This window comes from Podarcis pityusensis (genome assembly GCF_964106645.2).
Source record: "Podarcis pityusensis genome assembly, chromosome: 18".
NCBI lineage: Eukaryota > Metazoa > Chordata > Lepidosauria > Squamata > Lacertidae > Podarcis > Podarcis pityusensis.
The window spans coordinates 11,763,688-11,790,804 of NC_138043.1; the positions used below are offsets into that span (position 1 = coordinate 11,763,688).

At 46.9% G+C, this 27,117-nt stretch overlaps 1 protein-coding gene across 3 annotated transcripts in view; it reads right to left on the reverse strand.

Annotated features, from left to right (window-relative positions):
- LOC308467175 (cathepsin L2-like) overlaps positions 1-26,320 on the reverse strand; it is a 50,290-nt gene extending 23,970 nt beyond the window's left edge. The window contains exons 1-2 of one of the 3 annotated variants that reach the window (XM_080988626.1): positions 26,197-26,320; positions 276-412 (exon numbers count right to left, since the gene is read on the reverse strand). In XM_080988626.1, the coding sequence (XP_080844752.1) occupies positions 276-404 (129 nt within the window). In that variant the 5' untranslated portion in view covers positions 405-412; positions 26,197-26,320. Of the gene's footprint in view, positions 1-275; positions 413-2,689; positions 2,719-5,860; positions 5,954-26,196 lie in introns of those variants that run through there. The other 2 variants (XM_080988625.1, XM_080988627.1) reach the window with 2 other exon arrangements.
- Between the last annotated feature and the right edge of the window lie 797 nt (positions 26,321-27,117).

A 27,117-nucleotide genomic window follows, 5' to 3' on the forward strand; every position in this document is an offset into this window, starting at 1 on the left:
CAACATTGTAACCACAACAGCCCAGAGTTCCCGCCTAAAATAACTGCCGCGGACCTGAGTGAAAACTATCTACAGACCTGAGTGAAAACTATATACAGTATCCCCCTGTTGGCCCAGGGTGAAACTACACTACATAACACTTTGTATGTGCACAGAGTGTCTTTGCCTTTAGGTCCCTTGAAGAAAAGTTGGATTTCCCAAGGGAAATTTCTCTCTGCAATAATCAGCAGTGCTAGTACTTCGGGGGAATTGACAGCTTGTCATGGTAAACTCACCTTGAGGTATTGCTTGGCGTGAACTTCCTTCCATCCTTTCCATTCTCCTTCCAGGGCCCAATCCAGTGCACTGGCGGATGTTCCCAGGAGCGCCAGCAAGATCAGAGGGACTCTTGAAACCGGAGACATGCCTTAGTCTGCAAGAGATGGGCAAACAGCACCATCGTCAGGCACTGGAAGGGATGAGGATTGGGGCCAAAGCCTCTGGACGATAATGGAGACCTGGCGAGTGGGGATCTTGCCCAGCGGGTGCCCCCCCAGCCCTGCAATGGCCCAGACCAGAGACCTTGGGGAGAGGGGGCAGAGCAGCTCAGGCCCCCAGAGCATCTCTGCAGTCATTTGCAGCCAGCACCTGCCAGGCTGAAGGTTGGAAGCAGCAGGTGTACAGTGGTACCTCGGTTTAAGAACAGTCCAATTTAAGAACGATTCAGTTTACAAACTCCACAAAACCGGAAATAGTGTCCCAGTTTGCGAACTTTACCTCGGTCTAAGAACGGAATCCAAATGGTGGAAGGGCACCGGCGGCAGGAGGCCTCACTAAGGAAAGCGCACCTCGGTTTAAGAACGGACTTCCGAAATGGATTAAGTTTGTAAACCAAGGTACAGTGGTACCTCAGGTTGCAGACTCCGCTAACCCAGAAATAGTGCTTCAGGTTAAGAACTTTGCTTCAGGATGAGAACAGAAATCATGTCCCGGCGGCGCGGCGGCAGCAGGAGGCCCCATTAGCTAAAGTGGTGCTTCAGGTTAAGAACAGTTTCAGGTTAAGAACAGTTTCAGGTTATGTAAGGACCTCTGGAACGAATTAAGTACTTAACCCGAGGTACCACTGTATATATATATTAGTTTGGTGAGAGGATTTAGTCAGCATGATGCCCTTCTAATTCCTCCTCAGCAAAGAGAAAATCTAACAGATTTCCATTGTTGAACTAGCCAGGCAAGTTTCTTCTTAATGGTCACAGTTGCCACCTAAGGACCCCTGTGATGGAGCCCTCTGGGCAAATAAACGGGCCTTGCCCCCCCCCCCCAGTTGTGTGAGAGCTGAACTGGAAGCAGGCTGCAGGCCGAAGCGAGAGAGACCGAGCCATGCTGGACTTCTGCTGGATTCCAGGGCTGGGTCGGGAGAAGGGGGATGCAAGACTCAATGTGAAGTCAGCTTTTTATTCAGAAAAGGGAAAACACAGCAGAGTTTGCCTAGGCTCACTGGCCCTAGTGGAAGACTCTGCCTCTGGACTCCTCCCAAGCAGATGCAAGCTATGGTGAGAAGGAGGGATCCCCCTCTGGGCTTCTCTGGCCTGCTGCTCAGCAACCTGCAAGACCCTTCGGGATCTGAGTGTCAGCGGAGGCTGGCCGGCTGAAGAGGGACCGTCCCGCTGCTGTGAAACTGACGCAGCGCCTGGCTCTCCAGTGTCCCTCATTCGAAGGAAACCAACCCTGGGTAAGCACCGGGGACCCCTGAAATATCTCTCTGCTCAGAGATTGGGGCGACATGCATCTGTCTATCTATCTATCTATCTATCTATCTATCTATCTATCTACCTGTTGTTAGGAGTTTGTAGGTGACAGACCTCTCTAATCCCTGGATCCAGCATGTGTTAAAATATAAGCCAGGCTACCTCCCTGATGGGCCATTAAGAGATCAAAGGAAAGAGGGCTCTGTGCAATATGGCAGATCATAGGATCATAGAGTTGGAAGGGACCCCATGAGTCACCTAGTCTAACCTGCAATGCATGAATCACAACTAAACTTGCAAATAGTGAGAAGGACAAAAGTCAGAGTTTGAGAGCAGTTATTGGAACGAGAAGCTGGAGACAGAAGCAGCAGGCTGGGAAGGCAGAGAGAGAGAGAGAGAGAGAGAGAGAGAGAGAGAGAGCCATAGCTGATTTCCGCTGGGGTCCAAGGCTGCGGCTATGGAAGAAACAAGACCCCTTTGGGGTGTAGATGCTGCGAACCTAAGCACCCCATAAAAAATGCACCCAGAGCCCCAGCCCCACAGGCCACCCCTGCTGGGATCCAGATAGACTGCCTCTGGTCTGGGAGGTTCCATAAGAACATAAGAAGAGCCTTGGCTGCTGGATCAAGCCAATGGCACACGGTCCAGCCTTCTGTCCTCACAGGGGCCAGCCAGGTGCCTGGGGGAAACCTGCAAGCAGGATCTGAGCGCAAGAGCCGCTCTCCCCCCCCCCCCCCGCCCCTGGCATTCAGAAGCATTTCCCCCTCTGACTATGGAAGCAGAGCAGAGCCATCCTGGCCAGCAGGCACCAATCACATGACCCCTCCATGATTTTTTCACAAAATTCCACAATTTATCCAATCCTCTTTTATCACTGTCTCCTGCAGGAGTGAGTTGCATAGTTTAACTATGTGCTGCATCAAGAAGCCAGCAGCTGAAGTGCAAGCAAATGATGTTCTCACCTTCCCCTTGCGAAACCAGCTCTCCTGCGCCATCTCCCCCCCCCCCCAGCCCACCCACCCGGCTCACTGCAGAGACTTATCTTGTCCTCTGCAGCAGCGGATGTGGACTAGCGGTTTTGCAAAACCCATTGCTTGAGCAAGATAAGGCAGAAGGGGGAAACCAAAGCTGCAGAGGACACTTCCTTAGAGCCTTTGAAAACTTTTCTATATTCTGGTTATTCTTCATGCTGAACCTTCAGCTAACACTGGAACTATTTGTGTATTTATGTGCATCATTCAAGTTACTTTTGCACATTCCCCCCCCCCCCCCGCATGAAATGGATCTTTCAGTGTGGTAGAAGGTATTCTCCAGAACTCCTTTCCTATTGATATTTAGGCAGGCATCTTCACTGAGTTGTTTCATTGAGTTTCCTCAACCAGAGCCAGGGCCTTTTCAACACTGGTGGAACGTTCTGTCTCCTGAGACCAGGGCCCTGTGGGATCTGATTTCTTTCTGCAGGGCCTGTAAGACAGAGTTGTTCTGCCTGGCCTTTGGTTTGGAATCAACTTGATCCCCTCCCCCCCTTTCTTTTCCCCTTTTCCCCCTCTGTGATGGAACTCCTATTTGGGGACTTCCCTGGCTTTTTCTGGTCCACGTAGGACCAGTCTGGATAGTTGGCCTTGGTGAAGATTTGACGTTTTCTCCTCCCAAACAGTTTTTGATCTGGGCTTCCACTGAAATGAGGCTGCATTTTAAGTTGTACTTTAATCCTGTTTTTAAGTTGTATTTTAATCAATTGTTTTTATACCTGATGTTAGCCACCCTAAGCCCGGTCTTGGCAGGGGAAGGTGGGGTATAAATAAAAAATTATTATTATTATTATTATTATTATTATTATTATTAATTATTTATTTTGATGCCTGCTAAGAATTTCTTCACCAGATACATCACACCTACATCACAAAAAAGGCGGTCCAAAACAGAAATTTTGAATTACAGATAGGTAGCCGTGTTGGTCTGCCATAGTCAAAATAAAAAAAATCCTTCCAGTAGCACCTTTAAGACCAACTAAGTTAGTTCTTGGTATGAGCTTTCGTGTGCAAGCACACTTCTTCAGATACACTTCTTCAGAAATTTTGAATGTTGTTTTTTTCCTGTCCTTGTTTATCTCCTGTCTGGCAGGTTCCTTGATTGGATTTCCTGGGTAGCCTGGCCAGTCTTTTGTAATGATAAATACTTAGTTCCTGGGCCAGGTCACAGGCTCACACCCTATTCAAACACAGACATACCCTTAAGACAGGATTTGTGAAGGAAAAGACAATGGGGAGGCTTTCCCATTTTCCTTTGACCTTGCAGAGAAAACATTTGGTCAGTTTGGGACAGTTTGGGAATCAAAATGGTTCCAGGTTGGTCTTCCTGTGCTGATCTATGTATGTGCTTGGTTGGTACACTTATGAACATTTAACATATATCTAAGACCTCAAAATTCCTATCACAGAACATAGGAAGCTTCCTCAGTTCGCATTTAATGGCAACCCTTCCTAACTTGTGCATTGGAAAACCACACACAAATTGGAGCACAACCACCACAGAACTGCAGGGCTGGAAGGGGCCCCCACCCAAGCGCTGCTTAAATACCTCCAAGGAAGGAGAGTCCACAAGAAGAAGAAGACTGGGCACGCAGCTTGCAACATTCAGGAGTTGACTGCAAATTATTCCTGCAGGATTCCTGCAGTGTGTGTGTGTTTGTGTCCTCTTCCCCCTCTCCCAATTCACCTCTTTCTCCAGGGCTTAGTGGTGGGAGAGAATAGAACGGGGCTGGGCTTGAGAGGAGAGAGCTGCGTGCTCATGCACGCCTGGCACGGCGCCCACCCAGGTAATATCACGGGGGCGGCCACTCAGTCTCAGGTTTGGGTCCTGAAATCTCAGGGTCTGGGATGCTCCTGCCCTGGGAATCCTAGTTCCACACAATGTAGGAATCAGGCCTTTGTGGCCCCAACTCTTGGAAGCTCCCTCCTGTTAGATATTGGACAGGCACCATTTCAGTTGCCTTTTCAGCACCGGTGGAACAAGACTTCCAAAAAGATTTAAGTTCTCTGCTGTTAGATTCTTTTTAAAATCATAGATTCTTTTTAAAATCAAGTGTATCAAAAGCCACACACAGAAAGTGGCCTCTAGAATCATAGAACTGTAGAGCTAAAAGGGACCATGAGGGTCAAATAATCCAACCCCCTGCAACACAGGAATCTTTTGTCTAAGGTTGAACCAACTACCCTGAGATGAAGAGTTTCATGCTCTACCGGCTAAGCTCTCCACAGGTCCATTCGCTCACCACTAACCCCCCCCCCCATTTCAGTAGCCTGAAACACACAGGAAGTGGCTCGCTAGCTTCCTAAGGATGCAAAGTATAGGACAAGGGAACAGGCTGTCTCAGGAGATGGTGGCCTTGCCTTTGCTGAAGAGGCAGGCCAGCCAGCCATCATTCATGGATGCTGCAGGTTGTGGGGAGGGCTAGGCACATTTACAAAGCACACCCCTTGACAGAGCCTCTTGCCTACAACAGAATAGTTCTTTCAAGTCTAATTTCAGCCCTGATCTGGCCCTTTGGCCCTCCAGATGTCACTGAAGGGTGCTGTAGTTCGGTGGCAGCTGGAGTGCAAATGACCTCTGAGCCTAGGGCAGCAGGTCAGACTATTCATTGATCTAGCCCAGGACTGTTAGCTCTGGCTGGCAGCAGCTTAGTAGGATCTCAAGCAGAGAGGTGTTCTTTCCTTAAGAAGAGCCAGCTGGGCCAGGCCAATGCCCCCTGTCACCCACCATCCTGTCCTCACAGTGGCCCAACAGATGCAGAGCCCAAGAGCAGGAGTTGTGTGCAATAGCAAGTCTCCCCATTTGTGATTCCTAGAAACGGATATTCAGAGGCATTTACGGCCTCTGAGGCAGAACCTTCACCCTCTCCTTCTCACGGGAGATGCCTGGGGATTGAATGAATAAGCTCTGGTTCCAATCTCTATACAATACAGGAACTTAGGAAGATGCCCACCTCCCAAAACAGGGACCCAGGTCTTTCCCACCACCTGCTCTTCAGTCTGTTTTAGCTGGCAGTGCCAGCAGGCATTAAACCTGCAAATTCCTGCATGCAAAGCAGCCCCTGCCATCGATTCCCACACAGACAGGCAGACACAACCTACCTCTCTGTGCAGCAGGGCGGGTTGGGGGGAAATAAACTGCCTGTTGGTTTGCCTCACTCTGTGAGAGGAAAACCAACCGTGACACTTATGCAGATAGTGTGCCCTAAAAAGCACAACTTCCTTTTGTTCACACACACACACACACTGGTCTGCCTGCTTGCACAAGTCAGGTTGCTGGAAGAACAGGCTGGAAACAAAAAGCCATGTTTTTGTTTTTTAATATAGTGTTATTAATTTCCAATACATAACAATTACAAAAAGGAGAAAAAATACAAAAACAAAATCCCAACTCTTTTCCTCTCCAGGACGGATCAATCTAGTTAAGTTTGCAAAAGTCAAATCTGTGGTTTCGGTAGTTGCCATTCTTCAAGATTATTAGTGAAGTATTTTATAAAAGGATGCCATAATTCAGCAAAATGTATGCAGTATCTTTGTTAATTTTTCTGATACAGCAACAGACCATACATTCTGCTTCCAACAAGAGATACACAGATTTTCCAATCTTCCAGTTCTGTGTCACTAGTTGGCATGCCACTACTAAAAGAAAAGTAATTAGTTCTTTATAACATAGGTCAGATTGCCCTTCTTCAAAAATAGTTAACAATCATAAACTTGGGGTCCATTCCACATGTTGACCTGTACTATAGCTTATTTCTGCAAATTCCCTCTGCTAGAAGGGCCATGTTGCAGGTCAATTTTGCGGCTTCCTAAGAAATCCAGACTTAAAAGTTTCTCACCCTTATGGAAGTCTGCGGACAATGCCTGCTTAGAATTGTGGATGCACGAGTTGTTGGTAAATGACCAAACTTTGTACCAAGCTACAAAAATTGCACCACTTCCTGGAATCATAGACTTACAGAGGTAGAAGCGATCCTGAAGGTCAACCCTCTGCAATGTAGGAACCACAACTAAGGAATCCTTTGCAGATGGCCACCCAACCACTGCTTAGAAACCTCCAAGGACAGAGAGTCCAGCACCTTCTGAGAGAGTCTGCTCCACTCTCGAACAGCTCTTGCCATCAGATAGTTCTTCCATTTAGAATCTCCTTTCACAGAATCATAGAATCAGAGTTGGAAGAGACCAGGAAGGTCATCTAGGGTGGTACATAATAACGAATTGGAAGAGACCCAGGCATCATCCAGACTGACTCCCCCCACAAAACTCACAACCTCATTAAGGGCCCGAGTTGCAGAAGTGTCATTTATTATAGGAAGATGTCTATCCTATCTTCTCTCAGTCTCCTCTTTTCCAGGCTAAACAGATGCAGCTCCTTCAACTGTTCCTCATAAGGCCTGGTTTCCAGACCCTTGATCATCTTGGTCACCCTCCTCTGCACATGTTCCAGCTTGTAAACCATCCTCTTAAATTGTGGTGCCCAGAACTGGACACAGGACTCCAGGTGTGGTCTCACCAGGGCAGAATAGACCATGACTTCCCTTGACCTGGACACTAGACTTCTATGGATGCAGCCTAAAATAGCATTAGGGTCTTCATGCTGCTGCATCTCACTGTTGACTCATGTTAAACGTGTGGTCTACTAAGACCCCTAGATCCTTTTTACATGTCCTACCGGCAAGCCTGGTGTCCCCCATGCTATATTTTTGCAGCTGGTTATTCCTGCCTAAGCGCAGAATCTGACGTTTGTCCCTATTGAAAGTCACTTTGCTAATTTGGGCCCAGTTCTCTGATCCGTTAATAATAATAATAATTTTTATTTATACCCTGCCCTCCCCAGCCAAGGCTGGGCTCAGGGAGGCTAACAAGCAATAATAAAAACAAGCTGAATGAATACAACTTAAAAACAAGATTAAAATACAACATTAAAATATTGAAACATTAAAATATTAAAATGCAGCCTCATCACAGGAGGAGAAAGAAAAAAGAAAGAGGGGGAGGGAATCAAATTGGCTCCAAGCCAAGAGCCGGTTATCCCAGTCCTCGACAAGGCCATCTAATGAGTCGCCAGGAGGAGCAGGGTCCCGCAAGGCCTGACAGAATTTATCAGGATCCATCAGTCTTCGCGGGCCAGCCCAAATAGGCTTGCCACCCACCTTCTATGGGATAAAGAGCTGTTGGACGTCTTTAAATATTGTGCTCTAGGCTCTACTTTCCTTATATTTTGGGTAGAGATCTCAGCCTTTATACTCATTAGCCTCTTCTTCAGGTCTTGTAATTCTAGGCTTACAGAATTATTTTCTTCCTACGGGCAGTTAGTGTTTCTAGCGTTGAGCTTGGTTTCCCTTATCCGCATTAGCTTTGACTCTATGCAAGGGACCAATTGCCTCCTTGTTTCGTCTTTAAACACCCTCACTGGGCGGAGAGAGTGGAACCACGATAGAGTATCCTTTATCTCCATGAGTCGAGATGGGAGGGCTGATGACCCAAAGGTCATAAATAGGTGTGTGATGTTTCTCAAGGTAGGCAGGAAGTGGAAATTTTCTAGATCTACATTTCAGTAATGGTAATTCAGGAGCTGAGACAAGGACGTAGTAATTTGTCTGCGGTTCATCTACCTATGATGGTATTGGTGAATCTCAAGCATTATCTGGTTCGTTTGCAAGACTTGACAGGACCTCAATTCATCCCTAGTTTGAGTTGGTGAGTTGTTAACAAAGTCATTTCTTATCATCCTTTTAAGCCCTTGGGCATTTAAAGGGGAGGAACTAGTATCCAATTGTTTCTCAATGTTAACTATTTTGGTGAGGATTTCATTCAGTCTTTGGAGAACCAGAACCATAGTTTCTGTAGACAACATGCAAATCTCTTGGTAGGGGTGCGTATCCGGAATCGGTTGAAAGCAGGCTCCTCTGATATCTTGTTCTAGAGGCCTGGGTGGGTTGGCGTTAGGAGTGGGAGAGCCAGTGTGGTGTAGTGGTTAAGAGCGATAGTCTTGTAATCTGGGGAACCGGGTTCGCGTCTCCACTCCTCCACATGCAGCTGCTGGGTGACCTTGGGCTAGTCACACTTCTTTGAAGTCTCTCAGCCCCACTCACCTCACAGAGTGTTTGTTGTGGGGGAGGAAGGGAAAGGAGAATGTTAGCCGCTTTGAGACTCCTTAAAGGGAGTGAAAGGCGGGATATCAAATCCAAACTCTTCTTCTTCTTCTTCTCCTGCTCTTGCCCTCTTGGACGGATTAGCTTTTTCTGGGAGGGGGGGGTCGGGTCATAGTCATCCTCCTTAAAGGGGGGTGAGGTTCCCCCAACATTGTTACTCACTGTTTGTTCTATTTGCTCCGTTTTCTCGGCTTCCTCAACCCGCTCTGTTTCTGAGCCAGGGAAGATGGCGTTGGCTCTCTGCTGATTCTTTGTTTTAGAGGAATTGTGAGTCCCAATTGTGCTCTTCTGGCTCTTTGCACCTCGTTTTCTCCTTCCGGCAGGCATTCCAATAATTAACAAAGCTATATCAGTCGAGGGCTGTCTGTTTATTTTATCAGCAGACGAAACCTGCACTTGTTCAGTAGGGCTGTTATCTAACCTCCTTAGCGTTCCTCATTGCACTGGTCAAGTTGAGCCATAAAAGCCATAAAACAAACCTTTCGTTTTCTGCAGGGAGGGAATGCTTCTGTAGTGAGGAGCAGTCCTTGCAAGGGGTACCTTGCAATTCAAAGTGGTGCAACCCACACAAACAATCTTTTTCTTCTCTCCCCCCTCACCTCAAGAAAAGGCCTCAGGTTGTGTGAAGGTCAGTAATTAAGCCTCTTCAATGCTTCCTTGCCTGGTCTTGAGGCATCTGAGCCTGCATTATAATCAAGGCTTATATTTTGATCAGGTTCCTATAATTCTAAAAATGAGCTTAAATTCACAAATGTTTCATGCCAGGCAGGAACTAGGCTGGCTAAGATTTTGGCAGATGTTCATCCTCTTAGGCAGAGGGCCCCTTTGGTTTATTGGTTTATTGCGGTCATAAAAAGGCTGGGAAGCGAGGTCACTGACCTTACAAATAATCAAGTTGCAAAAACACAATGGTAAGCTGGTAAATAGTAAGAATATTGTGCCACAAATAGGACAAACGGCAAGAGCTAATGGAAACAGCAGCTGGCTAGGGAAAGGGGGGCTTCTCTCTGAAGAAAGTGTTTTTAAGTTTTTTCTTATTGTGAACGTCTTTGCTTATAAAAAAACTATATATGTTATGTATTAAATATATTGGCTTAAATGTAATTATGCAAAGGATTTAGAAATTTAGATTCTTATGTTAGATTCTTATTTCATAGAATCATAGAATCCTAGAGTTGGAATAGACCACAAGGGCCATTGAGCCCAGCCCCCTGCCAGGCAGGAAACCATCAGAGCACTCCTGACATATGGCTCCAAAGAAGGCGATCTTTCATAGCTGGTGAACCCAAGATCTCTGTTCAGATAAAAATAGAACCATTAGCCACCATCTGTTCTGGAGTGAATAGGGCAATAGGGCAAAAGGTGAAATGTTAGTTAAGGCGCCTTGTCTAGGGCAAAGGGTTATCTGGTAATTAAGGTGCCTTGTAGAGGTTAATGGTAAGGGGGCAAAGGTGATCGTTAATTAAGGTGCCTTGTAGAGGTTAATGGCTACTTGTTTGCCAATTATAAATAGAAGGAAATATAGCTCTTTGTCTCCCATAAAAGGTAATAGGAAATGGGAGTATCTTATATGATTGGTTCTAGCAATCAGCCAATAGGAAATTCAACCAGGCTGATTGGACAGAGGCAGCCAAAGGAGGAGCAAGGGGGCTGGGCTGAGGGAATATAAGTGCTGGCCATAATGGCAGGAGACCAGGCCAGAGCTTGGTAACCATATACCACTGTGCCTCTCATTTATTTGTCTGACAAATAAATTATTGTTTTAATTTCTCTATTGCTGCGTTGAATATTTCATTCCAGCTAAGCGTTAACCACAAGCAGGGTGCTACATTTTATGGTGCCGTGACTCGGATAAGTGGTCTGCTGGAACGCAGCCCCTTCGCCTTACTGGGCAGGGTACAAGAGAGAGGACCACTCACTGCTTACCCAGCGCGCACTGGAAAGTTTTTTTCCAGGGGAACGCAGAAGTCTCGTCTGTCTGATACCCTGCCCACCGACGGCGACGGACCGGGGGGAACCAGAGAAATAAACAGGCAACCAACTAAGGGTAAGTGCACTAAGGGGTTTTTGGCCCTCCAATTAATTGGGAGGAAGAGAAGTCTTGATCAAACTTCTGCGTCTCAGTAAAGGGGAACTGAGTACGCTAGGTGGTTGGGTACATCAGATGGTGATCTGGTGTAGGGAAAGGGAAAGGTTGGGAGGTAGAGTATGGTGAAGTATCCAGCGCATTGTATGTGTGAGAAAGTACAATTTATAGCTGACCTGAGTGTGGAGTGGGTAGTACTTCGGTTCCCGGTAAGGCGACTTCACCCGGGCAAGGAATCTCACGAAGCGTGTGTGTGAGTGACTGAGTGGATACTTCACAGGGCCATACAATGGGAGTTGGGGGTTCAAAGGGGGAAAATACACCTCTTGAATGTATGTTAAATAATTTTAAGAAAGCCTTCTCAGGGGCATATGGAGTCAAAATGACGCCAGAGCGCTTGAGAACGTTATGTGAATTAGAGTGGCCGAAACAAAATACTGAATGGCCATCTCAGGGAACCTTTGATATAAATTTAGTAAGCAAACTTTGGTCTAATATCGCCAAAGAAACTGGAGGGTGCCCAGAACAATTTTCATATATAGATTCTTGGCTGAGCACATTAAATAAAAATCCTCCATGGATAAGGGAATGCAAAGTCAAGCGATGCAAATTATTGGCTGTAAAAGCCGAAGCTAGGAAAGGAATATTGCCAAATAAACTCAAACCCATTTTTGAGGGACCAGAGGAAGAGGTGCTTCCACCTCCACCCTATGCTCCACATCGAAGGGAGCCTAATCCAAACACTCCACCAGTTGTAACCCCAAGGCAAGAAAGTGGAATGAATAATGGGGCTGGAGTCACAGAACTTGATTCCTTGATAGATTATGATAAATATCTTCAGGAGGCATTGGAGGCCTATAATAAAGCCCAAGCAGAAGTGGTTATTCCACCTGTGAGTCCCAGTAGAACTCCATCTACAGTCTCTTTTAGTGGAACAACTGATTGCCTACCCCAAACCCCTGTACATCCAAGTCCTAGAGAATTATTACAGAAGTTACAGGGAGACCTTAATCGGTCAGCAAGCAATACAGCCAGGCGTATAAAGCTGCTAAAAGAACGCCTTGGGACAGATACAATCCCCTATGATTTGAGGCCCCTAGAGCAAAGCGAAGAGAAAGATCACGTAGTAGCCCCTCTCAGAAGAGTATTTGATGCACTTGAGGAGCCTGTGCTGGTTAACGGGCAACTCGGACCACGGCCACCTCGAACTTCAACCCTCCAGTACATTCCATTCACAACTACGGATCTGATGAATTGGAAAACACACACCCCATCTTTTGCAGAAAAACCTCAGGCTATGATGGACTTGGTGACTTCAATAATAAATACTCATAGTCCTACTTGGACAGATTGCCGCCAGCTCCTGAATACTCTGTTCACCACTGAGGAAAGGAGAGACATAATTGAAAAGGCACAGATATATTTGCGTGAGCAGGCCAGAGTGGGAAATATTTTAAATGTTGACCGTCATCTCCGGGACAACTTTCCCTTGGAAGATCCTAATTGGGATCCAAACAATGTAATTCACCTGGCCAGGCTTACCACCTACCGCCAAACGCTTGTGCAAGGTATCCGCAGGGCATGCCAGAAGCCCACTAATATGTCTAAAGTCTCAGAAGTAGAACAGAAACCAAATGAGAGTCCAGGAGACTTTTTAGAGAGGCTGCAGGAAGCCTATCGTATATGGACTCCTTTTGACCCTGAAGCCCCTGAAAACAGCAGAATGATTACTGCTACTTTTGTGGCCCAGTGCGCTTCTGACATTCGTAAGAAAATTCAGAAATCAGAAGGATGGGAAGGGATGCTGATGAGCCAAATTATGGCCATTGCACGCCGAGTTTATCGGAATAGGGATGAGGCTGAGAAGCAAGAGAAGAAGAAGTGGCAGAAGGAAAAGATGGTGATGTTAGCCACAGCAGTGAAGCAAGACTACCGCCCCTTAAATGGAGGGAGAGGGCGGGGAAGGAATCCACCACTGGGAAGGAATCAATGTGCAAATTGCAAGAAGGAGGGTCATTGGAAGCGGGAGTGTCCTGAACCCCTGAGGTTGGAAGAAGTACGCCCAGGCCCAGGCCCAGGCCCAGGCTCCGGCCCAAGAAACCAGGGACGGGGACGGGGAATGATCCGAGATGGAAGATATCAGAGACCTGGACAAGGACGGAGTAGGGACAATTTCATTGGACTGGCAGAGGAGGATTTTACCCAAGACTAGGAACGACCGGACTCCATAAAGTTAGGCTTCCAGGAGCCCACGGTCACGATTCAATTAGGGAGCCATTTAATAGACTTTATGATTGATACTGGGGCTGAATACTCAGTACTCCCAGAACTATTGCAGAAAAAGGCATCCAAAAGTGTAGTCATTAAAAGTGCCACTGGTCAGTCAGCTAAGAGGTCTTTCCTCCAACCTTTGGAATGCCAGATTGGGGGACATCGTTTAACCCATCAGTTTTTGTATATACCTGAGTGTCCAATACCTCTCTTAGGTAGAGATATGCTGTCCAAATTGCAGGCCCAAATCACCTTCACTCCTCGAGGTCCAGAAATGAAACTGCCATCAAAGGCAGCAGGAATAATTTCCCTCTCAGTACCTAAGGAACAATCATGGCGCCTAATGTCAGCCCTGCAAGTCCAACCCACATTGGATACAGAGTTAAACAAGCTCCTCCGAACCCTACGGGTGCCACCAGGAGTATGGGCCGAAAATAGCCCACCAGGAATGGCTAAGAATATAGCTCCAATTGTAGTAACCTTAAAACCTATGGCTACCCCTGTATCTGTAAAGCAATATCCTTTACCCCGGCGAGCAGCAGAGGGCATCCAGAAACATTTGGACCGCCTATTAAAATATGGTCTGCTTAAGCCCTGCCAATCAGAATGGAACACACCCCTTTTGCCTGTTCGGAAACCTGGGACAGATGAATACAGGCCAGTACAGGACTTGAGGCTCGTAAACCAGGCTATCGAGACCTTGCACCCAAATGTACCAAACCCATATACCCTGCTGAGTTTGATCCCACCAGAAGCAACATTTTTTACTGTATTGGACTTGAAAGATGCATTCTTCTGTTGCCGGCTGGCACCACAGAGCCAACCTATATTTGCCTTCCAGTGGGAAGACCCTTTAACAGGAACAAAAGGCCAGCTAACCTGGACGAGATTGCCCCAGGGATTCAAAAATTCCCCAACTTTATTTGGCACTGCCTTGGCGAAGGATCTAACAAGTTACCCCTCAATACCTGGAGAAAAGGTGGTTCTGCAATATGTAGATGACCTTATATTAGCAGCAAAGGATTTTGATACTTGTAAAGAAGGGACAGAGGAACTGCTCCACTTGCTCTGGGAAGCTGGCTACCGAGTTTCCCAGAAAAAGGCACAGTTATGTTTAGAAAAGGTCAAATATTTGGGCTTTGACATCTCACACCAACAACGAGCATTGAGACCAGAGAGGAAAGAAGCTATTTGCCTTATCAAGGAACCTACCACAAGGAAACAACTCAGAGGATTCCTGGGAACAGCAGGGTTTTGTAGACTATGGATACCTGATTTCAGCAGTCTGGCCAAGCCCTTACATGAAAGCACTCGAGGTGCAGAAAAGGACCCATTCGTATGGGGACCTGAGCAGCAACAAGCCTTTTTAGTTATCAAACAACGACTTATGGAGGCCCCAGCCCTTGGACTGCCTAATTCGGAAAAACCCTTTCAGCTGTATGTACATGAACAGAATGGGATTGCAGCAGCAGTCCTGACCCAGAGATTAGGAAGTTGGAATCGTCCAGTAGCTTATTTGTCAAAACAATTGGACTCAGTAGCAAAAGGATGGCCTCCATGCCTAAGGGCAGTAGCGGCCACTGCAAGCCTTGTCAAAGAAGCTGATAAATTTACCTTCGGCCAGACGATGTATGTGAATGTACCTCATGCTGTTCTGACACTCATGGAATATAAGGGTAGTTATTGGCTAACGAACCCAAGGATGGCTAGATACCAAGGCCTATTGTGTGAAAATCCCAGGATTCATCTACGAGTAGTGAATATGCTCAATCCAGCAACTTTGCTGCCCCTACCAGAGGTAGATGATGAAGAATCACATGATTGTCTCCAAATAATGGATGAAGTTTATTCCAGTAGACCCGATCTGAAAGATGAACCATTGAAAAATCCAGATGTTGTATATTATACTGATGGTAGCAGTTACCTGCATGAAGGTGCCAGACGAGCAGGATATGCTGTGGTCACCAATGAGGAAGTTGTGGAAGCTGAAGCTTTGCCTGCTGGCACCTCAGCACAAAAAGCTGAACTTATAGGTTTAACTAGAGCTCTGCAATTGGCAGCCGGATGTAAGGCAAACATCTATACTGATTCTAAATATGCCTTCTTAACCCTGCATGCACATGGAGCTCTATGGAAAGAAAGAGGTCTAATAGGAGCCCACGGGAAGGCCTTGAAATATGGACCTGAAGTAGAAATCCTGTTGGAAGCAGTATGGGCTCCAGAACAGATTGCTGTAATGCACTGCAAAGGTCATGGACGAGGAAGGGATCCAATAACCAGAGGAAATCATGCTGCTGATAAAGCAGCCCGAGAGGCAGCCCAAAAGCCTGTGGGAGGATTTATAGCAGCCCTCATACCAGAGGTAGTTCCAGGAGAAGTTAAACCTCACTATACCCCAGAAGAGAGGAAGTGGGCTGAACAGGAAGGAGCGGTTGTGAAGGACGGTTGGATGATCCTGCCGGACAATAGGATTTATGTACCTCATCACCTAGCAGGCACAATTGTAAGAAATTATCATGAATCTACTCACCTTGGCGGTACTGCAACCAGAGAGAGTCTCAGTCGGAAGTTGTATATTATTAACCTATCACAATTAGCAACTTGCATTTCACAGAAATGTGTTCTTTGTGCTAAAAACAATCCCAGGCAGGGACCGGTACAACCTCCTGGAATCCAACATGTGGGATATGTCCCCATGGAAAGCCTAATTGTGGACTTCACAGAGCTGGTCCCTTCTAAGGGATTCAAGTATCTCCTTGTGTTTGTAGATACTCTTACCGGATGGGTTGAAGCTTTTCCCACCCGAACTGAAAAGGCACGAGAGGTAACTAAGAGACTCCTCACTGAATTGATCCCGAGGTTTGGATTACCTAGATGCATTGGAAGTGATAATGGGCCAGCGTTCATTGATCAAGTAGTACAAGAAGTATGTCGAGTCCTACAAGTGAAATGGAGACTGCATGCAGCATATAGGCCTCAGAGTTCAGGGAAAACTGAAAGAATGAATCGGACTCTGAAAACCCAATTGGCAAAATTAACCCAGGAAACGGGATTGGGATGGGTAGATGTGTTACCCATAACACTGTTTCGTGTTCGGTGTGCACCGACAAAAAGACTTAAGTTGTCACCTTTTGAGCTCCTGTATGGGAGGCCGCCCTCCTTTGTTCAGGATATTCTAGCTGACCTCAAACAAATAGGAGACTATGTGACACAGGGACAAGTGCAATCTCTCTCCCGTGTTTTTGTTTCTCTTAACAGGTGGGCCCTCGAGCGCACGCCGTGCAGCATTGCCGAGCCGATTCATCAGTTCCAGGCTGGCGATAGCGTATGGGTGAAAGAGTGGAAACGTGATCCACTTGCACCTAAGTGGCGTGGACCTTACACCGTCTTGCTCTCTACTCCAACAGCGGTGAAGGTAGCTGAGGTGACCCCCTGGATTCATCACTCCCGTTTGAAGAAGTCTGAAGGCAGTTGGACATGCAAAGGTGACCCCTCTAATCCTTTAAAACTGACTCTCTCCAAAAACCCCTGTATCTAGCCCTACGGGGAACGGGCTAGGTCACGGGCAACATTAGACGACCGGCCTGCTGCAGCCACAACCTGGAAGCTGGCTGACCTGCGCACGCCTGAAGCTTGAGGAGCGTCTAAACCAGCGATTGTGAACGGGAAGATTCTCTAATACAATTAATTGACTGCCCCCCCCTTGTGGAACAATTATCAAGGATATTACTCATTGGGGATCCTTGGGATATATGTTTTGGTCTTGGTGGTTCCCCATTTCTGTCACTGGGGGAATTATATTGGGGCTAATATTTTTATGCTATCACAATAAGGTAATCTTTTGTGGAAGGAATGCATATACTACACATCAACATGATTTTATTATTAATCCTGATCCCTTGGGAAGGGGAAGGGTCCTTGAATCTGACCAAATTTGCTAAATATGGATTCCGCCATGACCACAATATGTGGGTAGGCTTAGCTGAGATGGTAGCCAATGTTACAAATAGGACCAATTGTCTTGTTTGCTCTCTTGGGCCAGATGATTCAGAGGGAGGTATGCCCTTATTACCGATACCATTAAATGCCATTGGTATGGTAAGCGAAATGCCACACCAAACAGAGGTACAGAATTTCCCCGGATGGAACTCAACTAAACCAATACGAGTTATACCTGTACAAGGGGAATTCTGTGTACATAAATCATCAGAGGCAGCTGATCCTACCATGGTAGGCTCTTCTCATTGTCACTATACTTGGGATTATATTAAGAATAGTCAAACCTGGGTAAACGGTACTACCTATCGAACTCGGAATACCTTGCCCTGTGCACCTCCTTTTATTGATGCATGGAAAGTGGTATGGAACATAACTGTGACAGAAAAAGGCAATCTAACATACTGCACTGTGAACTCTCTACCCCTTTTGATATTTCGCCTTCTGCACTCCACGTACCAAAAACCTCAGACCCGATGGTTGTGGTGGATATGTGGAGAATGGGCATACAAGCAACTCCCTTCCAAATGGAGTGGGACTTGTTTCCTGGGATGGGTATTACCACCAATGTGGATTATGCCCACTAATTCGGCCAAGCGTACACGAAGAAACGCTGATATTTCTCATATAGCAGGAGGAAGTACCCAAAGTTGGAGCGATACTGATGATTGGCCACCAGAGCGCATTATAGCCTATTATGATCCTGCCTCCTGGAATCCTGGTGAGCTCATACAAGGGGCACGGGATCCTATTTATAATCTAAACAGAATAATTCGATTGCAAGCAGTAGTGGAACTTGTAACCAATGCAACAGCCCAGAGTTTGAGACTTATTGCACAACAGCTGGATGAAAGTAGAGCCGCCATTTTGCAGCTGAAAATGGGAATGGATTATGTACTTGCCAGGCAGGGAGGCCTATGTGGAGTCTTGAACTTGACAGGGAATGCCTGTTGCTTTAACATTTCTGATAATGGTGAGGCAATCCGTGTGTTGGCCACAAAGATGGAGAGTATAGCACATGTCCCAGTACAAACATGGGAAGGATGGGATATGGGATGGCTCACCAACTGGTTACCTAATGTTGCGGGACTCAAAGGAATACTATTGTCTTGTTTGTTTTTCTTGACGGTAGTAATAATGGTTTTATGTATTGTGCCATGTATCATTTCATGTTTTAGAAGTACAATTAGCAAGATGATTTCGAATGAAACTCTGCCTCATATCATGGCCCTATATAGAGCTTTACCTCAGGAATATGATGAAGGTCAAGCTATCAAGGACACTTGGGATGAAGGTCCTTGAGCTTGAAAGGGGGGAATGAGGCATCTGAGCCTGCATTATAATCAAGGCTTATATTTTGATCAGGTTCCTATAATTCTAAAAATGAGCTTAAATTCACAAATGTTTCATGCCAGGCAGGAACTAGGCTGGCTAAGATTTTGGCAGATGTTCATCCTCTTAGGCAGAGGGCCCCTTTGGTTTATTGGTTTATTGCGGTCATAAAAAGGCTGGGAAGCGAGGTCACTGACCTTACAAATAATCAAGTTGCAAAAACACAATGGTAAGCTGGTAAATAGTAAGAATATTGTGCCACAAATAGGACAAACGGCAAGAGCTAATGGAAACAGCAGCTGGCTAGGGAAAGGGGGGCTTCTCTCTGAAGAAAGTGTTTTTAAGTTTTTTCTTATTGTGAACGTCTTTGCTTATAAAAAAACTATATATGTTATGTATTAAATATATTGGCTTAAATGTAATTATGCAAAGGATTTAGAAATTTAGATTCTTATGTTAGATTCTTATTTCATAGAATCATAGAATCCTAGAGTTGGAATAGACCACAAGGGCCATTGAGCCCAGCCCCCTGCCAGGCAGGAAACCATCAGAGCACTCCTGACATATGGCTCCAAAGAAGGCGATCTTTCATAGCTGGTGAACCCAAGATCTCTGTTCAGATAAAAATAGAACCATTAGCCACCATCTGTTCTGGAGTGAATAGGGCAATAGGGCAAAAGGTGAAATGTTAGTTAAGGCGCCTTGTCTAGGGCAAAGGGTTATCTGGTAATTAAGGTGCCTTGTAGAGGTTAATGGTAAGGGGGCAAAGGTGATCGTTAATTAAGGTGCCTTGTAGAGGTTAATGGCTACTTGTTTGCCAATTATAAATAGAAGGAAATATAGCTCTTTGTCTCCCATAAAAGGTAATAGGAAATGGGAGTATCTTATATGATTGGTTCTAGCAATCAGCCAATAGGAAATTCAACCAGGCTGATTGGACAGAGGCAGCCAAAGGAGGAGCAAGGGGGCTGGGCTGAGGGAATATAAGTGCTGGCCATAATGGCAGGAGACCAGGCCAGAGCTTGGTAACCATATACCACTGTGCCTCTCATTTATTTGTCTGACAAATAAATTATTGTTTTAATTTCTCTATTGCTGCGTTGAATATTTCATTCCAGCTAAGCGTTAACCACAAGCAGGGTGCTACAGTCTGAGGAGAGACAGTTGGAGGTCTAGGCCTCAAATCTTTCAAGTTTCGGCCACTTCAGCCTTCCTGGCCTAAAAGAGCAGGTTTTAGCAGGGAAAGCCCCCCCCCCCCCCAACACACTCAGAGACGGAGACTTAAAGCACAGACCTGGAAAGAACAGGGCAAAATTTAAGTGTGGATAAGCCCTTAGATTTAAAAAAGAAGGAAATGTACCTCTCTCCTGACGCTCAACCCTTCCGATGTACACCCAAATGTTAAGGCAGGCATAGGCAAACTCGGCCCTCCAGTTGTTTTGGGACTACAACTCCCATCATCCCTAGCTAAGAGGACCAGTGGTCAGGGATGGATCCCGATTCTGTTTGCTGCTACCCTTCCCAATTTGGTGCCACCTGCAAATTTGATGAGCGTCCCATCAATTCCTCCATCCTTAGTCATTTATAAAGACGTTGAACAACAACGGACCCAGGACAGAACCCGACAGCAGACCACTTGTTATTTTTTTCCAGGATGATGAGGAACCATTTATAAGCCCTCTTTGGGCTCATTCAGTCAACCATCTACAAATCCACCTCACAGTTACCCCATCCAGAAACTTCATATTAAACCCCTTTGAGTATTTCTTACAATCATATGGTATATAAATTTTATGAAATGAATGAATAAATGAATAAAATTATACCAGTAAAAGCAAAACTCAGCCAAGAATGTTTCTCTGTGCATCTCCTCAGATGTCAGACCCACTGAGTTAAAGTGTGTGAAGATTATTATTTATTAAATGCCTGGCTGGAGGGAAAGTGTTTGGGCAAGTGTTTGCCAAGGTGCCAGGCCTGTGGAAGCAGCAGGAACACTTTGTAATTGGGCAAGGGGCAGGGGCAGCCTAGGATGCTTCACGGTTTGAGGCAAAGCAGGAAATTTCGCCCTGCCTTCTCCTCTTCAGCCTCTCGTGCAGCCTCCACATCCTCACCCCAATAATCATTAGGTATTGTTTCTATAATGGTGGGAGTTTAGTAAGCGCTCCACTGATTTCCATCGTTGAAGGTTTGAGGAGCATGCCACTCAGGGCTTATTCATACGCATGCTTTAGCAACAACTGTTGGGTTAATGGATTTTTATTTGCCATTCTAATTCCGTTTTTCATTACTAAATGGGGGGGGGGGCAATAGAGCAGATGGTAAGGCGTTATAGTGGGTCAAAGGGAAAGTTCCGTTATATTTGGAAAAATCCCTAAAATATAAAGAGAAGAAGCTAAAACAAAGTTTTTGCCACAGTGTCCCTAAGCTCCAACTTCTGAAAAGGATAGGACGACTGTGACCTATTAGCAGCATCAAGGCCAACATAGCTCATCACCAGTTATCTAGTGGGAATCAGGCAGTGATAAAGCAGTACAGGCTAAACATTGGACCCAGTAGCCTTGTGGCCATTGCAGGTTTTCTACAATTATTTTCATCTTTCATGATTCATGTAAAAGGAAGAGAGCTATGTGGAGCTGTAATCCAAAGACAACTACTTGTGTTTCATCACTGCAGTGATGGCCATTGTCAACACTGAATCCGATGCCATCTTAAGTTCTTGTTGTCAGGTGCTCCTTTGTATTCAGATCAGGCCTCAGCACAATAACGTAGCACTTGGGGAGGAAGATGCAGCCCAGGAGCCCAGCACTGGAGGCCAACATAGAGAAGATCTGCACGGTCCCCATGTACTTGGCCTTGGTGCTCAGGTAGGTGGGCACAAAAGACACCCAAACACTGCAGAAGACCAGCATGCTGAAGGTGATCAGCTTGGCTTCGTTGAAGGAGCCGGGCAGCTTCCTGGCTAGGAAAGCCACCGTGAAGCAGGTGGCAGCCAAGAAGCCCAGGTAGCCGAGGGCAACGTAGAACATGGCCACAGACCCTTCGTTGCATTGCAGGATGATCTCTTCCAGCTGGGAGCGCATGTCGGGCTCTGGGAATGGGGGAGAAGAGCCCAGCCAGATGGTGCAGACGAGAACTTGCCCCCCGCTGAGAGACTTCAGAGAAGTGTGACTAGCCCAAGGTCTCCCAGCAGCTGCATGGGGAGAAGAGGGGAAGCGAACCCGGTTCACCAGATTACGAGTCCACTGCTCTTAACCACTACACCACACTGGCCTTTCTGACAGGGAAGCTGTATGCCCAGGATCCTTTGGGGGACGTCATGTGCTTTAACTGCTCACTGGATGCACTTTAAATCATAGCATCCTAGAACTGTAGAGTTGTGAGGGACCCCAAGGGTCATCTAGTCCAACCCCCTGCAATGCAGGAATCTCAACTCAAGAACCCATGGCATGTGGCCATCTAAGCTCTGCTGAAAAACCTCCAAGGAAGGAGAGTCGACCGCCTTCCGAGGGATTTCCTCCCACTGTCAAGCAGCTCTTGCTGCCAGAAAGTTCTTCCTGGAGTTGGAATCTCCTTTCTGGTCACTTGAAGGCTTCGGGTCCTGAGGGCCTCTGGAGCAGGAGAATTATTATTATTATTATTATTATTATTATTATTATTATTATTTATACCCCGCCCTCCCCAGCCAAGGCCGGGCTCAGAGCGGCTTACAAGCAATAATAAAAACAAGTTGAATGATTACAACTTAAAAACAAAATTAAAATACAACATTAAAATATTGAAACATTGAAATATTAAAATGTAGCCTCATCGCAGGAGGAGAAGGAAAGGAAAAAAGAAAGAGAGGGACGGAATCAAATTGTCTCCAAGCCAAAGGCCAGGCGGAACAGCTCTGTCTTACAAGCCCTGCGGAAAGAAATCAGATCCTGCAGGGCCCTGGTCTCATGAGGCAGAGAGTTCCACCAGGCCGGAGCCAGAGTTGAAAAGGCCCTGGCTCTGGTTGAAGCCAAGACAAGCTTCCTCCCTGGGATGCCCTTGAGATATTGACAGGGCTCTCATATCCATGTCTGGAGGGACAGGGAGCAAAACATCTCTCTCTCCGCTTTCTCCACCCCATGCAGAATGGCAAGGGGTCTGTGCGTCCGGCTGGGAAGAAGGTGGTGGGAGTGTGGAGCCCAGCCAGGAGCTGGCTGTGGGCAGGATCCTTGCACTGCTGGGGGTTGGACTAGATGCCCCTTGGCACCCCTTCCAACTCTGCCATGCTCTGATTCTCTCGAGCAGCTGAAGGAACGGGTGGGGGAGCAAGATGCAGATGAAGGGGAGGCACAACCACACCCCCCAACAGCCCCCTCTGGCCTGACCCATGGTGGCCTCATCCCAGCACACTTTGACCCCCCTCATTTTATTTTTCTTCATTCAGCTGCCGGACAACCCAGCAGCCTGGCCCCCGTTTGCCAGCTGATGTCACAAAGTGCTGCTTTGCAAGCAAGCCTTATAATGCCCTGCAAGGGGGATGCTTGTCAGAGGACAGTGAGACTTGGTAGAGAAAGATGGATTCTCCAGGTAGGAGGCCTAGAGGAGATGAGTGGCAATATTATTATTGTGAGGTGATGCTATTACAATTCCAAAGGGAATGCCAAGCAGGGAGGGAGGGGGAAGAGAGAGAGTGGAATTCTGGTGGAGACGGAAGCTGGAAGGAGGCTTGGAAAGGGAGTTTGAAGGGGGGGCAGGTGAGAGTCGGTTGAGAGCGGTGGGTTCTAGAAGGGGGGGCCGAGGGGGGGCTGAAGCTGAGCTGGACTTAGAAGCAGCAGCACAGCCGCCATCGCTCTGAGCATGTGGCCGTTCAGTGCCGAAAGAAGGGGGTCTCTCCCAACTTGGCGGCAAGAGGATTCCATTAATTCAGGTGAGCCATGGAGCCAGGGCTTGGCTTGTACAGAAATGGTACCTCAGGTTAATAACTTTGTTCCAGGATGAGGACAGAAATTGCGCAGCGGTAGAGTGGCGGCAGTGGGAGGCCCCATTAGCTAAAGTGGTACCTCAGGTTAAGAACAGTTTTAGGTTAAGAACGGACCTCCAGAACGAAGTTCTTAACCCAAGGTACCACTGCACTGCTAAAGCCCAGATGCCTCACATCCCACCTCCAAGCTTCACAGAACTGGGCTATTTGCCAGGAGGTGATGGGACCAGTGGCCATGATCTTAGTTTTTTTGATGTTGAGCTTCAGACCATATTTTGCGCTCTCCTCTTTCACCTTCATTAAAAGGTTCTTTAATTCCTCCTCACTTTCTGCCATCAAGGTTGTGTCATCTGCATATCTCTGGTCTCTGGTTCCTCTGCCCCTTTGAAATCCAGCTTGTACTTCTGGGAGTTCTCGGTCCACATACTGCTTAAGTCTGCCTTGTAGAATTTTAAGCATAACCTTGCTAGCGTGTGAAATGAATGCAATTGTGCGGTAGTTGGAGCATTCTTTGGCGCTGCCCTTCTTTGGGATTGGGATGTAGACTGATCTTCTCCAATCCTCTGGCCACTGCTGAGTTTTCCACATTTGCTGGCATATTGAGTGTAGCACCTTAACAGCAGCATCTTTAAAAATTTTAAACAGTTCAGCTGGAATACCATCACTTCCACTGGCCTTGTTATTTGCAGTGCTTTCTAAGGCTCATTTGACTTCACTCTCCAGGATGTCTGGCTCAAGGTCAGCAACCCCACTACCTGGAGTGTACGAGACATCCATATCTTTCTGGTATAATTCCTCTGTGTATTCTTGCCACCTCTTCTTGATGTCTTCTGCTTCTGTTAGGTCCTTACCACTTTTGTCCTTTATTATGGTAATCTTTAAACGAAATGTTCCTTTCATATCTCCAATTTTCTTGAACAGATCTCTGGTTTTTCCCATTCTATTGTTTTCCTCTATTTCTTTGCATTGCTCATTCAAGAAGGCCCTCTTAAGAAAGAAATGGTAGGATGTGGGCGATTTGGAGTATTCAGGAAAGGCGCCTAGCAGGCTTCAGCTTGCATGGGGCAGGAGACTGGTGAAATTACTTCCGAATTATTTCTTTGCGCCATCGCTGCACATGACCCTTCATCGGAAGGGTCCTGCCCTGAGGGGCTTACAATCTTTAATAGGACACAGGGAGGGAACAGGGAAAGGTTGAGGTCCAGGCTGGATCCTGAGTCTAGGTCTCTGAATGTAGACTTTGGGATTCCCAGACATTTTCCCACCTGTAACCTCTTCCTCTGTTTTTTATTTTCCTTTCTGTCTCCTAGGACAAAAAAGGCTCCTGAGACGCCAAACCATGAAGGAGGCTGGAGTGAATCAACCATTGGAGTTTGTGGTAATTCCATGGGGAATCCATTCCCCACATGTGCAGGGAGGTCATGGCGCTGACCTGAGTGAAACAGGGCTGGGTTGGGGGGTTGCAGTCCCGTCTCGCCCCAGCCCCTTGCTCCCCTCCTTCCAAGCCAGGGGTCAGGCGCCCAGGCAGGAGCAGGCTGGCAGCCTGTGGTGACGTGGGCATGGGCAGCCTGGCATGGGTGCTTGTTCTGCCCCCCTAGAGAGTACAATGTCCTTCTTCCTTTGCAGGGCCGTGGTTTGGGGAACCAGCAGCAGCCCAGTGGTGCAGGGAAACCCAGCAAAATCCAGAGGTATGTTGTGACCTTGTGTGGCAGGGGAAGTGTTTCCCAGTGATCTTGGGGGTGGAGGAGGAAGGCCTGATTTAGAGATCCCTGTAGTTTTATGGAGAGGGTTTCTCTGTGGTCCAGGCAGGGCCCTAGCTAGGGGGTGATGAGGTGGGCCCCCGCCAGGGCCGCAGGGGAGGGGTGGGGCACAAAATTGCCTCAAAAAGATGTCCAGAAAAATGGGGGATAAAAGACAGGGTAGGACCACAGTGGTGCCTCGCGAGACGAAATTAATCCGTTCCGCGAGTCTCTTCGTCTAGCGGTTTTTTTGTCTTGCGAAGCAACCCTATTAGCGGATTAGCGGCTTAGATAAAGGGGGGAAGAAGCGAAAAAAATCTCAAGACTCGCAAGACATTTTCGTCTTGCGAAGCAAGCCCATAGGGAAATTCGTCCTGTGAAGCGCATCGAAAAACGGAAAACCCTTTCGTCTAGCGGGTTTTTCGTCTTGCGAGGCATTCGTCTTGCGGGGCACCACTGTACCTGAAGATGGTGTTTTCAACAAGAAAAAAAGGGAAAGGAGCGGAAGTGAAAACCAGACCTGAAGTCCTATCCTCTGTTCTGAAAACCCAGGTCCTTCGTTCCAGATGGTAGGAGTGGGTGGGCTCACTATTGGGGGTTTTCCTGCATAGAATTTGTTAAAAATACATTTCATTGCACTGCAACATGAGAGCAGATTTGAAGGCTCAGCACTAGCAAATATTATCCTGACAAAAATTTGGGAGTATTGCAGGGTCTTTTGGTCTGAGGACTGATCCTGCTGATGGCTTCACTCACTGCCATTTGTTTATTTGAAATACTCAAAATCTTTCCACAACCGCTCAAAGTAGCTCACAGCATCTATTTAAGACAATTACATTCAGCAAAGACAAACCTAAAGCTGAAAGCATTTTTTAAAAAAACTTTAAAAGAACATACAGTTGTACCTTGGATCTCAAAAGCCTTGCGACTCCAACGTTTTGGCTCCCAAGCGCCACAAACCCAGAAGTGAGTGTTCCCGTTTGTGAATGATCATCGGAAGCCAAACGTCCGACGCAGGGCTGGATTTCGGTGTGATGAGGCCCTCAGCTCCTGAAAGTAATGGGGCCCTGAGAGCCGAAGCCGCAAGGCAGGCGGGGAAGGGCTGGGCCTAGTCAAGGTATCCAGGCCTGACTGCCAACTGGGGAGTCCCCCTGAGTCATGTGACTTGGCAGCCAGTTTCACTTTTGTGTTCTCTGTAAGATGCCAGTCAGTCAGTCGCCTCAGTTCTGAGCAGTATGGAATCTCAGTCAGACTGTGTGGAAGCATGTTGTTTAGGAAGAAGTTGATTTTAACGCAGTAAAGCTCTTCTTCTCTAAAACTCCGCATTCTTAATTTGCGCTGCGCGTCAGATTGTGCCTATGCTTACACAACGAAAGACTACAAGCCTAGGAGACGTAGTGGACCACCAGCTTAGCGTGAGCCCACCATGCGAGGCAGCAGTGAAGAAAGCGAAGGCTATTTTAGGCTGCATCAACAGAAGTCTAGTGAAAAGTGCCACTCTATTGTGTCTTGCTCAGACCACACATGGAGTTCCTGTGTCCAGTTCTGGGCACCACAATCTAAGAAGGATGTTGACAAGCTGGAAGGTGTGCAGACGAGGGCAATCAAGGTGATCAAGGGTCTGGAAACCAAGCCTGATGAGGAACAGTTGAAGGAGCTGGGTATGTTTAGCCTGAAAAAGAGGAGACTGAAAAGAGATATGAGCGCCAGCTTCCAATATCTTAAGGACTGTCACATGGAAGATGGAGCAAGCTTGTTTTCTCCTGCTCAAGCCAACGGCTTCAAATTACGAGAAAGGAGATTCGGGCTAAACCTCAGGAAGAAGG